At 38.4% G+C, this 21,505-nt stretch overlaps 1 protein-coding gene across 11 annotated transcripts in view; it reads right to left on the reverse strand.

Moving 5' to 3' along the window:
- TTLL5 (tubulin tyrosine ligase like 5) overlaps positions 1-21,505 on the reverse strand; it is a 313,529-nt gene that overhangs the window by 198,807 nt on the left and 93,217 nt on the right. For 8 of the 11 annotated variants that reach the window (XM_066341426.1, XM_066341429.1, XM_066341422.1 and 5 more), the window contains 4 exons: positions 19,334-19,447; positions 18,968-19,059; positions 16,114-16,176; positions 9,578-9,616 (listed from right to left, as the gene is read on the reverse strand). In XM_066341426.1, the coding sequence (XP_066197523.1) occupies positions 9,578-9,616; positions 16,114-16,176; positions 18,968-19,059; positions 19,334-19,447 (308 nt within the window). The remainder of the gene's footprint in view (positions 1-9,577; positions 9,617-16,113; positions 16,177-18,967; positions 19,060-19,333; positions 19,448-21,505) is intronic. The other 3 variants (XM_066341431.1, XM_066341430.1, XM_066341427.1) reach the window with 1 other exon arrangement.

Raw genomic sequence — 21,505 nt, forward strand, 5'->3', positions numbered from 1 at the left:
CCATACAGCATGTCTCTGCGGTTCAGCCACGTTGTGTGGGTCAGTAATGATCCCTTTTCATTGCTGAGAATCGGTCCATTGTATGAAGAATTCATATTTCCCCTGCCCTCCTGTCATTAGACACCAGGTTTCCAGTTTAGGGATATTATGAATGAAGCTACTTACTGTAAACATTTTTGTAAAAGTAATTTGTGTGGTTATAGTTTTCATTTCTACTGGGTAAAGTTCTCCAAGAGGAATTTTCTAGGCTTTCTAACCAACTGCCATGCTCCTTATAGAGAGCTTGTACTGGTTTATACCGCCAGCGACAACTTGTGAGTTCCATCAGCTCCACGTCCTCACCATTAGATGTTGTCAGTCATTCCCCCCAGCTTTCCTGAGGTTTGATTCACAAATAAAACTGTAAAATATTTAAAACATATGTGATGATCTGATATAATTTTATCTATTCTGCTGGATGTGTAGTGGTATCTCATGACTTAATTTGCAATTATCTGATAACTGCTGTTCAGCACACTTTCACAAGCTAGTCATATATGTTCCTTTGATGGCTTGCCTAGTTATTTTCTTAACAGTATCTTATGATAAACAAGTTTTTTATTTCGAGATAAATCAAACTTACCATTTTTTCCTTTTTATTACTTTCTGTGTCATGTCTAAAAACTTTTGCCAAAAGTCACAGATACTTTCTTCAAGAAGTTTCATAGGAATAGCTTTTATGTTTATGTCTATGAATCATTTCTAATTTTTGAGAGATAGGGGTTGAGTTTCATTTTTAAAAGTATTGATATCCAGTTTCAGCCCCATTTGTTAAAATTTTCTTTCCCCACTGGATTACTTTAAGCCTTTTGCTGAAAGTCAAAGGATCATATAAAAATAGGCCTATTTCTGGGTTCTTTATTCTGTTCCAGTGATCAATTTGCCACAGTTCTGATAACTTTGGCCTTAGAGAATTTCTGCAAGTCAGGTACTCTAAGCCTTTTCCAAGATTACCTTAGATATTCAAAGTCCTTTGCATTTCCATATAAATGGGGAATAAACAGTGGGTCAATTGCTACAAAAATATCAACTAGACTAATAATTGAGATCGCACTGGCTCTTTAGGCCAATTTGGAAAGACTGGATATTTATAATATTAAGTCTTCTAATCCATGAGCATGATATATCTCTCTAGATTTGTGTGTGTGTGTGTGTGACAGAGACAAAGAAAGGGACAGATAGGGACAGACAGACAGGAAGGGAGAGAGATGAGAAGCATCAATTCTTCCTTGCGGCACCTTAGTTGTTCATTGATTGCTTTCTCATATGTGCCTTGACCGGGGGGCTACAGCAGACTAACCCCTTGCTCAAGCCAGTGACCTTGGGCTCAAGCTGGTGAGCCTTGCTCAAACCAGATGAGCCCGCGCTCAAGTTGGCGACCTCAGGGTTTCGAACCTGGGTCCTCCATGTCCCAGTTTAATGCTCTATCCACTGCACCACTGCCTGGTCAGGCTGTACTTTAGATTTTTAAAAATCTCTTTCAGTTAGTATTTAGTAACCTTTACTGTGTAGGTAATGAACATGTTTTGTTATATTTATCCCTAATAACTTTATATTTTCAAATGCTATTATAAACAGAATTTTAAATGTCACATTCTAATTATTTACTGCTAGTATTAAAAATGTTTCCTAGCCTGACCAGGTGGTGGCGCAGTGGATAAAGCGTCGGACTGGGATGCGGAAGGACCCAGGTTCGAGACCCCGAGGTCACCAGCTTGAGCATGGGCTCATCTGGCTTGAGCAAAGAGCTCACCAGCTTAGACCCAAGGTCGCTGGCTCCTGCAGGGGGTTACTCGGTCTGCTGAAGGCCCGCGGTCAAGGCACATGTGAGAAAGCAATCAATGAACAACTAAGAAGTCGCAACGCGCAATGGGAAACTGATGATTGATGCTATGCTTCTCATCTCTCTCCGTTCCTGTCTGTCTGTCCCTGTCTATCTCTGCCTCTGTAAAAAAAAAAAAAAAAAAAAAAAAAAATGTTTCCTAGTATACTGACCTTATATCCCAAGATCTTGCTAAGTATACTTGTATCCTCTTGTATTCTCTAGATACCTTGGGATTTCTATTAACTTGTTTAAGAATATAAACAAGTGTCTATATTCTTCCTTTCTAATATATTAATATATTCCTTCCTTCCTTCCTTCCTCCCTCCCTCCCTCCTTCCCCTCCTTCTCTTCCTCCTTTCCTCCCTTCCTTCCCCTTTATTGTACTGCTTAAACCCTCTAGTACAAAGGGAATACATGTGGTGAGAGTAGGCATCTTACCTTATTACTAATCATAGGGAAAAGTCTTCAATATTTCACCATTTGGTATGATATTGGAAATAGGTTTTTCATAGAAGGCCTTTAACAGATGAAAAAAGTTCCCTTCTATTTCTAATTTGCTAAGAGTTTTTCTTACAAATGTGTTAGGTTTCATCAGATGCTTTTTTCTCTTTTTTCACAGGTAATAAAATGATCATCTGATTTTTCCCCTTTATTTAATATAATGAATTATATTCACTACTCAAATGTTGAACCATCCTTGCATTACTGAGAAAAATCTCACTTTACGTATTCATATGTATTATTCTTTTTATAATATATACTGGTGGATTCTATTTGCTAATATACTTTTAAAAAATTCTGTGTGTATGTTCATGAAGATATTAGCCTGTGATTTTTTTTTTAATGTCTTTGTCAGATTTGGGTGTCAGCTATGCTGGCATCATAAAATAAATTGGGAAGTGTCCCTTCCTAGATTTTTTTTAAAAGTCTGTGTAACGAATACTACACCCATCAAAGCTATCCTTCAAATATGAAGGAGAAATAAAAACATTCACAGATACAGAAAAGATGAGGGAATTTATCATCAGAAAACCACCACTCCAGGAATTATTAAAGGGGGTTCTCCAATCAGATACAAAGAACAAAAAAAAAAACAAAGCCACAAGTAAAAGCTACAAGAAGAACACAATAAAACCAAATTTAAACTGTAACAACAACAAAAAGAAAGGGGGGAGAGGATGCAGATTAACAGTAGCAAAGGACAATGGAGTGCAAAAGTACTCACAAAATAGTGCGCTACAATGAACAGGGTAGGAACCCTTTTCATTACTTAAAGGTAACCACCATTGAAAAAACCACCACAGAAGCACATGAGATAAAAAAGATAGCAACAGAGGAAAGATGTATGGAATACAACCAAATAAAAACAAAATATAGAAAAACGAAAGAGAAGGATCAAACAAGACACAAAACTAACAGAAAGCAATCTATAAAATGGCAATAGGGAACTCAGAAGTGTCAATAATTACACTAAATGTAAATGGATTAAACTCACCAATAAAAAGACACAGAGTAGCAGAATGGATTAAAAAAGAAAATCCAACTGTATGCTGCCTACAGGAAACTCATCTAAGTAACAAGGATAAAAATAAATTCAAAGTGAAAGGCTGGAAAACAATACTCCAAGCAAATAACATCCAAAAAAAAGCAGGCGTAGCAATACTCATATCTGATAATGCTGACTACAAGACAACAAAAGTACTCAGAGACAAAAATGGCCATTTCATAATGGCTAAGGGGACACTGAATCAAGAAGACATAACAATTCTTAATATATATGCACCAAACCAAGGAGCACCAAAATATGTAAGACATATTTGACCTTAAAACATATTATTGACCTTAAAACAAAAACTGACAAAAATACAATCATACTTGGAGACCTCAATACACCGCTGACGGCTCTAGATCGGTCATCCAAACAGAGAATCAACAAAGATATATTGGCCTTAAACAAAACACTAGAGCACCTGGATATGATAGACATCTACAGGACATTTCATCCCAAAGTGACTGAGTATACATTTTTCTCCAGTGTACATGGATCATTCTCAAGAATTGATCATATGTTGGGCCACAAAAACAACATCAGCAAATTCAGAAAAATCGAAGTTGTACCAAGCATATTTTCTGATCATAAAGCCTTGAAACTAGAATTCAACTGCAAAAAAGAGGAAAAAAATCCCACAAAAATGTGGAAACTAAACAACATACTTTTAAAAAATGAATGGGTCAAAGAAGAAATAAGTGCAGAGATCAAAAGATATATACAGACTAATGAAAATGACAATACGACATATCAGAATCTATGGGATGCAGCAAAAGCAGTGATAAGAGGGAAGTTCATATCACTTCAGGCATATATGAACAAACAAGAGAGAGCCCAAGTGAACCACTTAACTTCACACCTTAAGGAACTAGAAAAAGAAGAACAAAGACAACCCAAAACCAGCCGAAGAAAGGAGATAATAAAAATCAGAGCAGAAATAAATGAAATAGAGAACAGTAAAACTATAGAAAAAATTAATAGAACAAAGAGCTGGTTCTCTGAAAAGATCAACAAAATTGACAAACCTTTGGCAAGACTTACCAAGGAAAAAAGAGAAAGAACTCATATAAACAAAATCCAAAATGAAAGAGGAGAAATCACCATGGACACCGTAGATATACAAAGAATTATTGTAGAATACTATGAAAAACTATATGCTACTAAATTCAACAATCTAGAAGAAATGGATAAATTCCTAGAACAATACAACCTTCCTAGACTGAGTCAAGAAGAAGCAGAAAGCCTAAACAGACCTATTAGTAGAGAAGAAATAGAAAAAACCATTAAAAACCTCCCCCAAAATAAAAGTCCAGGCCCAGACGGCTATACCAGAGAATTTTATCAAACATTCAAAGAAGACTTGGTTCCTATTCTCCTCAAAGTCTTCCAAAAAATTGAAGAAGAAGCAATACTTCCAAAAACCTTTTATGAGGCCAACATAACCCTCATACCAAAACCAGGCAAGGATGGCACAAAAAAAGAAAACTACAGACCAATATCTCTAATGAATACAGATGCTAAAATACTAAACAAAATACTAGCAAATCGAATACAACAACATATTAAAAAGATAATACATCATGATCAAGTGGGATTCATCCCAGAATCTCAAGGATGGTTCAACATACGTAAAACAGTTAATATAATACACCATATCAACAAAACAAAGAACAAAAACCACATGATCTTATCAATAGACGCAGAAAAAGCTTTCGATAAAATACAACACAATTTTATGTTTAAGACTCTCAACAAAATGGGTATAGAAGGAAAATATCTCAACATGATAAAGGCCATATATGATAAACCATCAGCTAACATCATATTAAATGGCACTAAACTGAAGGCTTTCCCCCTTAAATCAGGAACAAGACAGGGTTGTCCACTCTCTCCACTCTTATTTAATGTGGTACTAGAGGTTCTAGCCAGAGCAATCAGACAAGACAAAGAAATAAAAAGCATCCATATCGGAAAAGAAGAAGTAAAGGTATCACTTTTTGCAGATGATATGATCCTATACATCGAAAACCCCAAAGAATCCACAAAAAGACTACTAGAAACAATAAGCCAATACAGTAAGGTCGCAGGATACAAAATTAACATACAGAAGTCAATAGCCTTTCTATATGCCAACAATGAAACAACTGAGAACGAACTCAAAAGAATAATCCCCTTCACAATTGCAACAACAAAAAAAATACTTAGGAATAAACATAACAAAGAATGTAAAGGACTTATATAATGAAAACTATAAACCACTGTTAAGAGAAATCGAAAAAGATATAATGAGATGGAAGAATATTCCTTGTTCTTGGCTAGGAAGAATAAATATAATCAAGATGGCTATATTACCCAAAGCAATATACAAATTTAATGCAATTCCCATCAAAATTCCAATGACATTGTTTAAAGAAATAGAGCAAATAATCATCAGATTTATATGGAACTATAAAAAACCCCGAATAGCCAAAGTAATCCTAAAGAAAAAGAATGAAGCTGGGGGCATTACAATACCTGACTTCAAACTATATTATAGGGCCACGACAATCAAAACAGCATGGTATTGGCAGAAAAGTAGACACTCAGACCAATGGAACAGAATAGAAAACCCGGAAATAAAACCACATATATATAGTCAAATAATTTTTGATAAAGGGGCCAAGAACATACAATGGAGAAAAGAAAGCCTCTTCAATAAATGGTGCTGGGAAAACTGGAAAGCCACATGCAAAAGAATGAAACTGGACTACAGTTTGTCCCCCTGTACTAAAATTAACTCAAAATGGATCAAAGATCTAAACATAAGACCTGAAACAATAAAGTACATAGAAGAAGACATAGATACTAAACTCATGGACCTGGGTTTTAAAGAGCATTTTATGAATTTGACTCCAATGGCAAGAGAAGTGAAGGCAAAAATTAATGAATGGGACTACATCAGACTAAGAAGTTTTTGCTCAGCAAGAGAAACTGATAACAAAATAAACAGAAAGCCAACTAAATGGGAAATGATATTTTCAAACAACAGCTCAGATAAGGGCCTAATATCCAAAATATACAAAGAACTCATAAAACTCAACAACAAACAAACAATCCAATAAAAAAATGGGAAGAGGACATGAACAGACACTTCTCCCAGGAGGAAGTACAAATGGCCAACAGATATATGAAAAGATGCTCATCTTCTTTAGTTATTAGAGAACTGCAAATCAAAACTGCAATGAGATACCACCTCACACCTGTTAGATTAGCTATTATTAACAAGACAGGTAATAGCAAATGTTGGAGAGGCTGTGGAGAAAAAGGAACCCTCAACCACTGTTGGTGGGAATGTAAAGTAGTACAACCATTATGGAAGAAAGTATGGTGGTTCCTAAAAAAACTGAAAATAGAACTACCTTATGACCCAGCAATCCCTCTACTGGGTATATACCCCAAAAATTCAGAAACATTGATACGTAAAGACACATGCAGCCCCATGTTCAATGCAGCATTGTTCACAGTGGCCAGGACATGGAAACAACCAAAAATCCCGTCAATAGATGACTGGATAAAGAAGATGTGGCACATATACACTGTGGAATACTACTCAGCCATAAGAAATGATGACATCGGATCATTTACAGCAAAATGGTGGGATCTTGATAACATGATACGAAGTGAAATAAGTAAATCAGAAAAAAACAGGAACTGCATTATTCCATACATAGGTGAGTCATAAAAGTGAAACTAACAGACATTGATAAGAGTGTGGTGGTTACGCGGGAGGGGGAAAAGGGAGAGGGAAAGGGGGAGGGGGAGGGGCACAAAGAAAACTAGATAGAAGGTGACAGAGGACAATCTGACTTTGGGTGATGGGTATGCAACAAATTGAAAGACAAGATAACTTGGACTTGTTATCTTTGAATATATGTATCCTGATTTATTGATGTCGCCCCATTAAAAAAAAAAGTCTGTGTAAGACTGGTATTCTTTCTCAAATGTTTGATAGAGTTTACCAGCAAAACTACTGGGCCTAGAGTTTTCTTTGTAGAAAGGTTTTTTATTACAAATTCAATATTGTGAATAGATACAGTTATTCAAAATTTTAATTTTGGTGTATTTCAGTTTTGCTATGTGTTCCATCCCCACAAGGAATTCAGACAATTCTCTTAAGTTTTCAAAATAGTGGAATGAGGTTAATAATATTCCTTAATATTTTTTTTATGTCTGTAGGATCTATAGTGATATCCCTCTTCCCTTCTACTCTACCCTAATTGGTAATTAGTATTCTGGTTTTTTCTCGATGGGTCTATAGTAGAGGTTATTAATTCTGCTATCTTACCAATAAACAATTTTGGATTTTATTAATTTTCTTGTCTTTTTATTTTTTTTATATCTACTCTTAATTATTTCCTTTCTTCTACTTATGCTGGGTTGCTCGTCTTATTTCCATTTTCATAAAATGAGTATTAGACCAGTGATTTAGTCCTCTGTTTGTTTTTTTTGTGGCAGAGACAGAGAAAGTCAGAGAGAGGGACAGACAGAGACAGACAGACAGGATGGGAGAGAGATGAGAAGCATCAATCATTAGTTTTTCGTTGTGACTCCTTAGTTGTTCACTGATTGATTTCTCATATGTGCCTTGACTGGGGGGCGACAGTAGACCGAGTGACCCCTTGCTCAAGCCAGCAACCTTGGGCTCAAGTTGGTGAGCCTTGCTCAAACCAGATGAGCCTGAGCTCAAGCTGGAGACCTCGGGGTCTCGAACATGGGTCCTCCACATCCCAGTATGATGTTCTACCCACTGTGCCACTGCCTGGTCCTCTGTTTTCTAATATGAGCATTTGAAGATAATACAAATTTCCCTTGACATGCTCCTTTAGCTACATCCTACACATTTTAATGTTATATTTTTATTCTTGTTCAGTTCAAGAATTTCCTAATTTCCTTTATGACTTCTTCCTTCTCCTATGGATAATTTAGAAATGTGTTGTTTCATTCCTAAATATTTGGAGACTTTCTATTGTTAGTGATCTCTAATTCCACTGTGGTCAAGGAGCCTATTCTAAATGATTTTAACCTTTTTAAAGTATACTAAGACTGGTTTGACGTTCCAGCATGTGGTCTGTGGTGCCCCGTCATTCCCTCTATACCACCAAAACCCCCTGATGAGGGCCATATAGAATGAGTGGCAATTGATAGCTTATACTCTAAGAAGCATATTCCTTGATTAAAAACTGAGAAAAGTTATAAACTAAGTGTGACTTTTGTTTAGAAACAAGCTACAAACTTGATTCGTCTCAGTTTCCCTTTAATTAAATGGCAATGTTTAGTTTTCCTTTTTTTAAAAGAAAAATCAGATCTATGCTTCAAAAGATTTGGATAGGAAACCAACTTTACTTTCATTCTTTTTTTATTTATTGAATTTATTGGGGTGACATTGGTTCACAAAACCATATAGGTTCCAAGTGTACAGCTCAATATAACACCATCTGCACACCGCACTGCACACCCTCCGCACCGAGCAGAGCCTCTCTCCATCCCCATTCCCCACTCTTTGCCCACCTCCACTCAGCCCCCACCTCCTTCCTCTCTGCTACCATCATTGTCTGTGTCTGTGTACAAAGGGGATGTGTGTAATGTCTCAAACCACAGGGCGTGTGTTTAGGCTGAAGAGGTTTTGCTGTGGTTGGAGTCTTTCCTTAGGTAAGGCCGTCCCAGCCCTTCTTCTAAGACCTCTGTCCTCTGCCAAAATGAACAGCCACAGGTATTTTGCATCCTTGTGATTCCGTGGCAAACTGGAAACAGTTCTACTCAGCCCCATAAGATACAGGGCTATATGACCCAGGTATGTCAAGGCCAAAACATAACCTCTTATTTGAATCTAACATGAATAGTCTTGAAATTGCATTCATACTTTGGTCTCTCTTATATAGTCAAACAAGGATACTATTATTATCAGTTGAAATAATATACCTATAGTTATAAATAAGTGCATAAATCCCAAACTTCATTTGTAAAAAGTTGCCATGGAATAGTGTTCCAATAGAAAACATTTTATGTTATTGCTCAAGTTTAGCCAAACTTAAAATGGTTATATGAAGTATCTATCACGCTTAGTCTGTGCATGGTCACATATTATGCACATGGAAAAAATTGCTCAACTTTTAAAAATCAGTTACCGTGTTCTTCCTGCCAATAAGCTTCTTCTTGGGTTTCCCCTACAGAAGTAGAAAGGACAAGTGGGTTAGAGCACTATGTGGATAGTCTCTCCTGAGTTCACACACACACACACACACCTGCAATTTGTACTGTAGAGATTCAACCCAGAATTATGCCAGGGAAGGCATCTTGAGAGAGAAGATGAATTGAGAACACACTCAGAAAAAAAATAGAGTACTCTGAGCTTGAGGGAGGGTCAATAAAAAACAAAAGGGATAGAACAAATGAATTCCAGAGAAAAATCACAACAACGACTTGCATGGAGTATATATATAGTCACACTATCCTTCACAATAATCAGGTGAAGGTTATTATTAGCTCTACTTATAAAAAGACCATTCTGTGACATACCAAGGTCAGAGTGTAAAAGTAATAAATTTGAACTCAGGCCCAGTTGGCTCAGCAGCACAGTGTCGACCCAGGTTCTATTCCTGGTCAGGGCACACAGAAGAAGTGACCATCTGCTTCTCCACCCCACCCCCTTCTCTTTTTCTCTACCCCTCCTACAGCCATTGCTCTACTGATTCAAGCATGCTGGCCCCGGCAATTGAAGATTGCTCCTGAAGCCTCTGCCTCAGGTGCTAAGAATACCTATAGCTCGGTGGCCAGCGGCCCCGGATGGTCAGAGCGTCGCCTGGTAGGGGGCTTGCTGGGTGAATCCCGGCTGGGGCACATGCAGGAATCTGTCTCTCTATTTTCCTACTTTCACTTAAAAAAAAATTAAACGCAGGGTTTAGGTCTGACACTCCAGTGCTTTTCATACTTTCACTGAACTATATAAGGAAAAGAAACCAATCTAAATTCTCATGAGATTCAAAAAGCTGCTCAGGAGAAACGGATTTTCCATCAGGGACATTCTGTGTCCCTTGTCGAACTCTAACTGGAGGAAGTGAATGCCATTCATGTTTAAATTGGCTTTTGTTTTTCTTTTAGAACATTTTCTCCACATTCAATTCTCTTTTACCTAACACTCTTTTTAAAATTTCCCCTTTTACTTGCACTCATTTGTAAATGTGTATGTTTGGTTGAGTACAACTTTAGTGTATGTGCTGCTGAAGCGAGCACTGGTTGAGTACAACTTAATGTGCAAGTTCACATATCCAACTTAAGGATCCCATGTTGCCCTTTTATGAGAACACACCTCTTATCTAACCCTAGCCTCCCTGTAATCTGTTCTACATTCTAAAATTTTATCATTTAAAAATGTTAAATAAATAGAATCACACAACATGTAACCTTTGGTATTGGTTAGTTTTTTTTGTTTGTTTGTTTGTTTTCTGTATTTTTTCTGAAGCTGGAAACGGGGAGAGACAGTCAGACAGACTCCCGCATGCACCCGACCGGGATCCACCCAGCACACCCACCAGGGGCGAGGCTCTGCCCACCAGGGGGCAATGCTCTGCCCCTCCGGGGGCGTCGCTCTGCCGAGACCAGAGCCACTCTAGCGCCTGGGGCAGAGGCCAAGGAGCCATCCCCAGCGCCCGGGCCATCTGTGCTCCAATGGAGCCTTGGCTGCGGGAGGGGAAGAGAGAGACAGAGAGGAAGGAGGGGGGAGGGTGGAGAAGCAAATGGGCGCTTCTCCTATGTGCCCTGGCCGGGAATTGAACCCGGGTCCCCCGCACGCCAGGCCGATGCTCTACCACTGAGCCAACCGGCCAGGGCCCTGGTTCGTTTTTTAAAGACACAGATGTAATCAATATCAAGATTTTCTACCTGTAGCAAATCAAGTGAAAAGTCTGTCTTCACCAAAATGCTTTGTCTTTCCCTTCCCATGTCTTCTATTTGTGCTAATGTCCTCATACTGCCATAATGTCATCAGAAAGCTAATGCTTCACATTAGCATCACTTAGACAGCTTTTTAGTAAGTACTCATACTTCAGTCTGGGGGTGGGGCCAGGGAGAAACATGGTTTACAAGACCTCAGGTGTTACTGATAAGACAGGGTTAAAAATACTGCCATATGGTGAGAAAGTATAAATATGTAAGATACTGTTTGCAAGAGCAGAGTGGGGAGGTGAGGTAGGAGTGTGGGACAACAGGAACAAAATTCACCTAAATGACTACAGAATTAGTTTGAAAGTAGGTCTGACAACAATACAATGGAATCTGCAAGAGGGAAAAACATCCATTCAGATCAAAGAGAACAGACTTATTGGAAGATATTAGGGCTTGCAATAAATACAGTATCAATTTTTTTCAATGCATAGTTTTTTGTGAACATAACAAAGTACTGCCTGACCAGGAGGTGGTGCAGTGGATAGAACGTCAGCTTGGGAAGCTGAGGACCCAGGTTCAAAACCCTGAAGTTGCTGGCTTGAGCACGGGCTCAGCGACTTGAGTGCAGGGTCACGGGCTTGAGTGTGGGATCACAGACATAACCCATGGTCGCTGGCTTGATCCCAAAGGTCGGTGGCTTGAGCAAGGGGTCACTGGTTTGCTGGAGTACCCCAGTCAAGGCACATATGAGAAAATAATCAATGAACAACTAAGTAGCACAACTATGAGTTGATACTTCTCATCTCCCTTCTTGTCTGTTTATCCCTGTCTCTCTCTTTCTCTTACTAAAATAAAATAAAACTCTTTTAAAAATCTTTTAATTTTTAAAATTTATTGATTTGAGAGAGACACACACATCAATTAATTTGTTGTTCCACTTATTCATGAATTCACTGGTTGCTTCTTGTATGTGCAGGGGATCAAACCCCTGCAACCTCAGTGTATAGGAATGATGCTCTAATCCAGTGGTTGGCAAACTCAGTCAACAGAGCCAAATATCAACAATACAACTATTGAAATTTCTTTTGAGAGCCAAACTTTTTAAACTTAAAACTATATAGGTAGGTACATTCCTTACTGAGGTAGCGCCTACATGTGGTATTTTGTGGAAAAGCCACACTCAAGGGGCCAAAGAGCCGCATGTGGCTCGCGAACCGCAGTTTGCCGACCAGGGCTCTAACCAACTGAGCTACCCCGCCAGGGCCAGAGTTCCTACTCCTAAAAGTCAACTTGTAAAGTAGACAGACTAGTTAGTAAACAGGCAATTATAATATAATATAGGAGTCTAAATCAGAGTGAGGGATAAAAAGAGCTGGGAGAAGCTCCTCTTCATCTGGGTGAGAGGATGAAGGACACAGAAGAATTTAGGGATGGAGTGAAGGTCACCATAAGGAGCAGTGAGTATATAAGTAGACCAAAGGGCATGAAAAAGTAAGTGGATGTCGTCTGGCTGGTCGTAGCTGTGTGGAGAAGTGCAGATTAGGCTAAAAGGTAGTCAGGAGGAGATAATGAGGGTCTTTCTTTGCTAAACAGAGAAATTCAGGGTTTTTTGAATCCAAGTTTTTAGAATGCAGAAGTGTTAAATGGGGCCTAAAGAAAGATGTCAGGGAGTGAGTAGAAAAAACATTAATCTTTTTAACTGAAACTGAGCATTTTCTTCATATACATGTAGAAAACAATCCTCAATAGTGCTAGTGTGACTTCATTACCTAAAGAAATAACACCTTTTCCCATAATACTTCAGAGCTGTTAACAAGTGTCTCAAAACGTTGCCAACACATCATGTTTTTTTAAATTATGGTGGTTATCAGACCCACGGCTAGATTTTGTTACTGAATGTGTTAATAAATATAAAGTACATGTTTTATTACATCTCTAATTTTTTTTTTTTTTTTTTTTTCTGAAGTTGGAAACAGGGAGGCAGTCAGACAGACTCCTGCATGCGCCCGACCGGGATCCACCCGGCATGCCCACCAGGGGGCGATGCTCTGCCCATCTGGGGCATTGCTCTGTTGCAACCAGAGCCATTCCAGCGCCTGAGGCAGAGGCCATAGAGCCATCCTCAGTGCCCGGGCCAACTTTGCTCCAATGGAGCTTGGCTGTGGGAGGGGAAGAGAGAGACAGAGAGGAAGGAGAGGGGGAAGGGTGGAGAAGCAGATGGGCGCTTCTCCTGTGTGCCCTGGCCGAGAATCGAACCCAGGACTCCTGCATGCCAGGCCGACACTCTACCACTGAGCCAACCGGCCAGGGCCTCTCTAATTTTTTTTATTTTATTGTATATTACCCCTAGAAGAATGTTTCCTAATTTTGGCTTTTGTGGTACTCTGCCTTCTTCGGCCTCCATGGGAAGCCCAGACATGGAAAGACATAGCCACACGCACAAAGTCCATGTCAGGTCAGAAGTAGATCAATACAACCTGCGAGGAAACTCATGCAACCTGCCCACCCTAGGTGAACAGTCCATTACTTATAAATATGACTAGAAATCAAAGATCACCAAATATTTTTTTTTGACAGACAGAGGGAGGGACAAACAGAAAAGGAGAGATGAGAAGCATCAATTCTTCATTGTATCAATAGTTCCTTAGTTATTCATTGATTGCTCTCTCATATATGCCTTGACTGGAGGGCTCCAGCAGAGTGAGGGATCCTTTGCTCAAGCCAGTGACCTTGGGCTCAAGCCAGTAACCTCGGGGTCTCGAACCTGGGTCCTCTGAGTCCCAGTCTGACACTCTATCCACTGTGCCACCACCTGGTCAGGCAGATCACCAAATATTTGAGGAAATAACAATATAAACTAGAAAGAATGACACGAACAAACAGAACTAATACAGAAAATTAAATATAATGCAAAAATACAAAAACAACACCAGAAAGAACCATTAAACAAACTAGATAGTCAAAGATATGTGAAAAGATATTATTTATATCCATAAACTATGAAAACTAGTCAGAAAGCAAAAATAGTTCTTTGAATTAAAATCATACTTGACAAAATAAAAAATAAATAAATTGAATAATCCGCTTCTGTACTGGTCTTAATAAAATAGATAAGGCTGAGGTTTTTAGAGTTTAGATTTACTTAGAGTTTTAGGAGGCCCTGGTCAGTTGGCTCAGTGGATAGAGCATCAGCCTGGTGTATGGACATCCCAGGTTCGAGTCCTGGTCAGGGCACACAAGAGAAGTGCCCATCTGCTTCTCCCTCCCTCCCTCTTCCCCTTCTCTCCCTCTATCCCTCCTACTTGATTGGTTCGAGTGACCCACCCCACCCAGGGCAGCACCAAAGATAGCTCGGTTGATTGGAGCATTGACCCCAATGGGTCTTGCCAGGTGGATCCCCTTTGGGGCGCATGTGGGAGTCTGTCTCACTATCGCCCCTCCTCTCACTTAAAATATAAAAATTAAATTAAAGAATCATAGGAGACAAAGGTTAAGAAGTCTCACAAAATTTAAAGCTAAGAGACAGTGAAATTAAAAGTATGAGGAAAAAAGTAAAGAACTATGGAGGACATAGCAAAAGACCCAAAATTCATCTCATGGAAGTTCCACAGGGAGAGGAAAGATGAGAGGTATATTTCCCACGGCTGAAAGACCTGGTCTTCAGACTGGAAGGACTCATCCAATACAAAACCGAAAGAATGAAAAAGTTACACACTAGAACACATCTTGGTAAAATCTATCAACTCTAAACTGGGGAGGCTTATAAAAAACTAGGCTTCTAGGTCTTCTAAGTAAATCTGAAGATCTCTTTCATTAGAAGTTGCACAGTGTAATTAATTAATCAATGGTAATAACCACAAATTTACACAGAGAAATTGCAAATCCCATATATATTTCCTGATAACAGATCATGAAATTACAAGAAATGACTGAAATCTATTTTCAGAATCCTACAAAAAAAGACATATACCCTGAATCTGACATAGGTTTCTCTCAACAACGAAGGCACCTTATTTTCATAGTCAATTACTGAACTGTACTGTAATGCAGCTATGTCTCAGGGGCAACAGAACTATGTGGGCCTAAGGGGTCTCTGACTGCTGTGCTATTTGAATTCCAATGTCTGTTTTCCATCATTTCCTCCTATTTTCGCTTGTTTCGAGGTTATCAGTTGTCATTTCTTACAATTCTCAGTGTATTTATTTTGTGAATTACCTTCCCTCCACCTTTTCTAATCTGATCATTCTAATCTCTTCTCGTCTGGAAAAACAGATGATCGTGTCTGCTAAAACTGTGGCTAAAGTAAAAAGGCACCAAATGAGGCCCTTCCTTTAAAAAGAATAAAGTTTAGGGCATCTAAACTTTATTTAAATTTTTTTATGGTTTAACTTTTCAAATTAAAAGATCTTTAAAATGTATGGATCTTTATGCTTTAATCCCATCTACTACTATTTGCTTGATATTTGAAAACACCAAGCAAAGTGGTTAATATTCAATAAATATATTAATAAAAAGGCCTGTTCGTCAGTAGGTAAACACATCTTCCCCACATAAAAGCAGCTCAATTAGTTTACCATTCTTAGCCTCTGGAAAAGTTACAAAGTGCTGAGAGTAAATGAATTCTGGAAAAATGGGCTATTACGTTGTGTTTTCTGCAAGGCCCCTTCTATAAATATAAAAGATTTTACAAGCTTTTATAAAGTTTTTCCTTCATTTGCATGTATTATTTCTTAATGCTGTGATCTAGTCGTACCAAACGTATAAGAACGGCAAACCTCACCTGTCCTGGAAGAGCCGTGTTGCCAGCATATAGTTCATGGAGGTCTTATGTTCGAGGTAGGACCTGAAAGACAAAGAAAGGATCTGGTTCTTACTCAAGCTTATTGAAGCCAGAAAATATAGAAATAAAACCCTGAACCAAGCACAGCAGTGACAGGTACTAATATACTAAACTATTTCTAAAGTAGCAAAGGAGGAGGCAGCTGCTCAAATTAAAACAACAATATGCTAGAGCGGCAGCAAATATAATAAAATGAAAAAAATTTAGAAACGTAGAAATAAAAACAGAATTTCTTTTATTACTAAAAGGTGACATACTAAATTCAGAAAGTAAAATTGAAAAATAAAACAAAACAACTGCCAAAAGTCATATATAGCTGGGGGAAAGGTCAACTGAAGCTGGGCATGGGGGTGCAGAAACATGACAATGTGGACAGATTGTTTCAACCAAGATATTCCTCAAGAACTTCCCATGGCTCCTTGATGCCTACTGCTGGAGGCATACACTTTCTCTTCAAAGCTTCAAAAGTTGGATGATCTATACCAGTGGTAGTCAACCTGGTCCCTACTACCCACTAGTGGGCATTCCAGCTTTCATGGTGGGCGGTAGCAGAGCAACCAAAGTATAAATAAAAAGATTTAACTATAGTAAGTTGTTTTATAAAGATTTGTTCTGCCAAACTTAGCGAAAATCCGACATAAAGTACTTAGTAAGTAATTATTATTATATGCTTTAACTTGCTGTAACTCTGCTTTATAAATTTTATAAAGTAAAGTTACTTCCCAACTTTATAAATCATCATTACTGTGGAACCAGTGGGCAGTCAGAAAATTTTACTACTAACAGAGATACAGAAGTGGGCGGTAGGTGTAAAAAAGTTGACTACCCCTGATTTATACCATCAATTCATTCACAAGCTGTCCATACAAGTGCCCCAAAAGGGATCCTGCAGCACAGCCAGACAAGTGTCCCCAATATCCCCTCACACCACACTTCCAATGGTGCCTCTGTCTGGACACCAGTCATAATCTATTCTTCAAAAGCAGCTCAAGCCCCCTTGCTACAGGAAGCCTTCCTCATATGAGTGCTCCAAGTCTACAGGGGTGCCCTTGTCTGACTACCCTGGCCTTTGGTGCATATCTGAGGGACCTGTCATACATTGTCACATAGAGTAAAATTTTTCTTCCCGGAAAGCAATTTGATGGAGGGAGAAAAAAGTAGGATGTGGAGTCAAAATCCCTGAATCAAGTCCCACTGTGAGATCATGGATAAGTCACGTTATTTTATTGAGCCTTACTTTCTCTAACATAAAATAAGAGTAACAATGATGTGCATTAGTATATTATTATTCACAGAGCTACATAAATCAGAGCTATTTTTATTATATGTATAATTTCTCCATAATCATACTGCCAACTCTCAAAGAATAGGGATTCCATAAAATATTTGTTTTAGACTCCAAAGAATCAAAGTGCTAGATGCTTGATTAATAATAAATATATATTAACAAAAATTTGGACAACTGGATTTCACCGAAATTTAAAACTTCTGTTCTTTAAAAGCTACGGTTATAAAAATGAAAAAGCTAGCCAAAGACTTGAAAAAAAGTCACAATATAACCATCTGAGAAAGTACTTATATTGAAAGTCCTTTATAAAACAATAATAAAAAGATAAAAATCCTAAATTTAAAATAGAAAAGATAAACAAATAGCCAAAAGCACATGAATGCTCAATATCATTATCTATAAAAAAAAAGCAGTTAAAACCACAGAGATACGTTACTACTAAAATGCCTAAAATTAAAAATCTGACAATAACAAGTATTGCCAAGAATGCCAACTGTTTCAGTATATGAACAGAAAATAGAATGGGGAGAAACTGTAACTCTCACGTCATACCGGTAAAATGTGCAATGGTACTACTGTCCTTTATCCCTTATCGTAGGATCCACCTATTCCGTTCCTAGGTATTTATTCAAGAGAAATAAAATCATATATCTATACGGGGACTTGTACACGAATGCTAAGAGTAGCTTTCTCCATAATAGCCCCAAACGGGACACAGCTCATACGGGACACAGCAGCGAAATGAATAAGCCAACTGTGGTACGTTCCTATACTGAAACACTACGGGACAATAAGGAGGAATGAACTATTTAAACAACAACATGGGTAAGTCTCAAAAACACCGCACCAAACAAAAGAATCTGGACACCAAAGAATATATACTATATGATTTCGTTTATATGAAGTTCTAGAAAAATTAGAGGAACATAAAGTCTCAGCAGACATCTGAGACTTGAGGTAATGAAGGGACTGACTATAAAAGGGTATGAAGGAACTTCTGGAGGTGACGGAACTGTTCTGAATCTCGATTGTGGTGATGGCAGTCATTAAATTGGTGTTTATATTTGTTAAAACTCATTATCAAACTGTACACTTAAAATGAATGCATTCTACTGCACGTAAACCAGATCTTGATGACTAAAAATAAACAATATATTATTTTGGCACAAATATCAATGATGAAACTTTTTTTTTTCAAACCAAGGTAATGATAAACATAAAATTTAGGAGGGCCCAACCCTGAGTTGGAGGGATAGTTAGGAGGCTAGTTAGGAAGGAGGCAGGGAATTATACAAAAAAATAGGGGGTGAGGGGCAGTGATGCACAAGTAGATAAATTACTGGTAATGCTCTAGTTCTTGGGTTGGGCAATATTCATACTCTTATAAATAAGGAAGCAAAACAGGAAAGGCACCATGTGGGGAGCAATGATGACTGTGTGTCATAATTAATCCAACTGTGTGAACTTGAGGTAGAGATAAAAAAAAAAAAAAGGTAGTCACCTCACCCATATATTTCCCATGTCTCTGATGTAGGGAATATGCGAATAAATCCACCTCTCCGGTCATTCTCTTCCTTCACTCTCCGCAAAACTTTGATCTACGTGGAGAAAGAGAAATAAAATGAGTGTCTATTTTGAAAACTGGAATCCATGTGGTTATAGGACAGAAGAAGAGAGTTATGACCCAAGAATATGAAAGAAGAGGGAGAAATTAACTACACTTAAGATGCTGTTTTCTGAGAAGAAATTTTCCCCGTCTTGAATCTTTCTCTTTTCAATATAAGATGGGAGTTGGTCATATATATTACAACTAACTCATTTTCCCTGGCCCCTGTGTTAACCCACAGAAGCCTGAAATGGAGTTCTCTTTACCTCCTCCATCGACAGACCAAGCACAGAACCACCTAACTTCCCCGGCGCCTTCTCCCGGGCTGAGCCCACGAGGTTCCTCATCTCTGCATCGCTGGCAGAGAGTGGACGGGAACGCTAAAACGGAGGAAAAACAAAATCAAACAAAAAAGCCATTTTCGTTATCTTCCTTCATTTCCCTCTTCGGCCCCTTGACATCATTTTTCCGAATATGTGTAAGCTCAAATCCAAAGCCTATTTTCTGTAATTAATCTCTTAGCTTGAAAGCCTGGGAAATAGATAAAATTTAGTAAACTCAAGGGCAAGAAAAGAAAACAAAGAGAAGGAAAATACTATGGGTTGAAAGAAACAAGTAGAAAAAAGGAAGATGTTCACATGTCTTTCTAAGCTAGTATTCCTAATCTTGGTTGAGAATACATTTAATAGTTTCAAAATATGGAAAGAATTCTGAAAAACTTCCATATAAAGTTGTGTATTTATTTCAGTAACTGTATTCTTTTCAGCACTGGGGAAGGAGAATTAGAATTGAGACCTAAGACAGAAAACCAAGGAGCAATCTGTAATGTCACAGACGAAAAAGTCGGGCTGCCAGATGTATTAGAACTTGAAGGGGAAATACTGACATAAGTCCTCAAGTGAAACACAGAAGAGCTATGACCAGACGACAACCTGAGAAATACTTAGGCTGCTGGACTCTAAGAGACCTGAACTGAGGACGACTACCCTGGGAACCCACGCAGGCAAACACATGTGCCAAGCTTATCATGGCTCCCCAAAGATGATCTGTGCTAGTTCCCCTTCTGAATGTTCAGGAAGGTCATTTGAGAACAAAAGTTTTAAATGACTCTGATGCTATGTGAACAGAAAAATACAAAGCTAACAAGGAAAGTCAGATTGATATAAAGCATGAGAACAGACTATTACTGAAACAGAAGAAGTCACTGATAAGACAAATCTACCAAATAGAAGAAATTGAAATAATTCAATTTAAAAAACTAAAATAATTACGTAAATGTAGGTGTAAACTAACGCTCTAAATTCCTAGAAATAACTTGGACCAGAGAGAAGCCCTATTGTCAGAAGCTACTACTGCATTCACTTTTCTTGGTGTTGACTACAAAAAGGCATTCTGCTAACTCACTTTGACCTTTTTAGCAATACTCACTGTTACAGACTGATTGCTTGTGTCCCCACAAGTCCGTATGTTGAAGCCCTAACCCCCAGCGTGCTGGTATTTAGACGTGGGGCTTTTGGGTGGTTATGAGGGATAGATGAGGTCAGGAGGGTGAGGTCCTGGTCTGATGGAATTGGTAACCTTAATAAAAGAGACACTAGAGAGCTTGTGTTCTCTCCCCTCCCTAACAGCCCCCCGCAAGTGCACACAAGGAAGTGGTCATGTGAGAACACAGTGTGATGATGGCCACCCACAGTTAAGAGAAGAGGCCTCAAGTGAAACCTGCCTTGCCAGCACCTTGCTCTTGCACTTCCCAGGCTCCAGAGCTGAGAGAAAGAAATTTCTATGGTTTAAGCCACCCAGTCTATGATTATTTTGTTATAGCAGCACAAGCTGACTAATACATCCCTGTATACAAATATCAATGAATGGCTTTACCTTTGGACACAAGGGAGACAAATGCATACTAATCTTCAAAGCTAGCATGGGAGTTATAAAAAATAGATTTTCTGATAGGTAACTCCATGATGAGATATCTAATGTATATGAAGAAAACTATGAAATAAGCAGGGATATAAGCAATGCATGAAGGCAGGGACTTTATCTGTTTAGCTTTGCCTGTGGTATCTTCAGCATCCAGAATAGTTCTCAGCATAGAGTAGGATGCCAATAAATATTTGTTGAACAAATAAATACATAAGTGTGCTGAAACACAGATCAATCATGGGTAGAATAAAATTTAGCAGAAGATTTTGAGAAAAATTTTAATTCCCTTCCAATCTCTGAAAATACATTAAACAGTACATGCTGGGATGAAAGGGAAATAAAAGAAAAAGTTTAAAGAGTTAGAAAGGAAATCAATATAAATAATATCTTTAGAAGAGATGGTTAAAGTGTGAGTGCTGTCTGACCAGGTGGTGGTGCAGTGGATAGAGCATTGGTCTGGCACACAAAGGACCCAAGTTCGAAACACTAAAGTCACCAGCTTGAGCAGAAGCTCA

The sequence above is a fragment of the Saccopteryx leptura genome, chromosome 6, assembly GCF_036850995.1.
Source record: "Saccopteryx leptura isolate mSacLep1 chromosome 6, mSacLep1_pri_phased_curated, whole genome shotgun sequence".
NCBI classification, from domain to species: domain Eukaryota; kingdom Metazoa; phylum Chordata; class Mammalia; order Chiroptera; family Emballonuridae; genus Saccopteryx; species Saccopteryx leptura.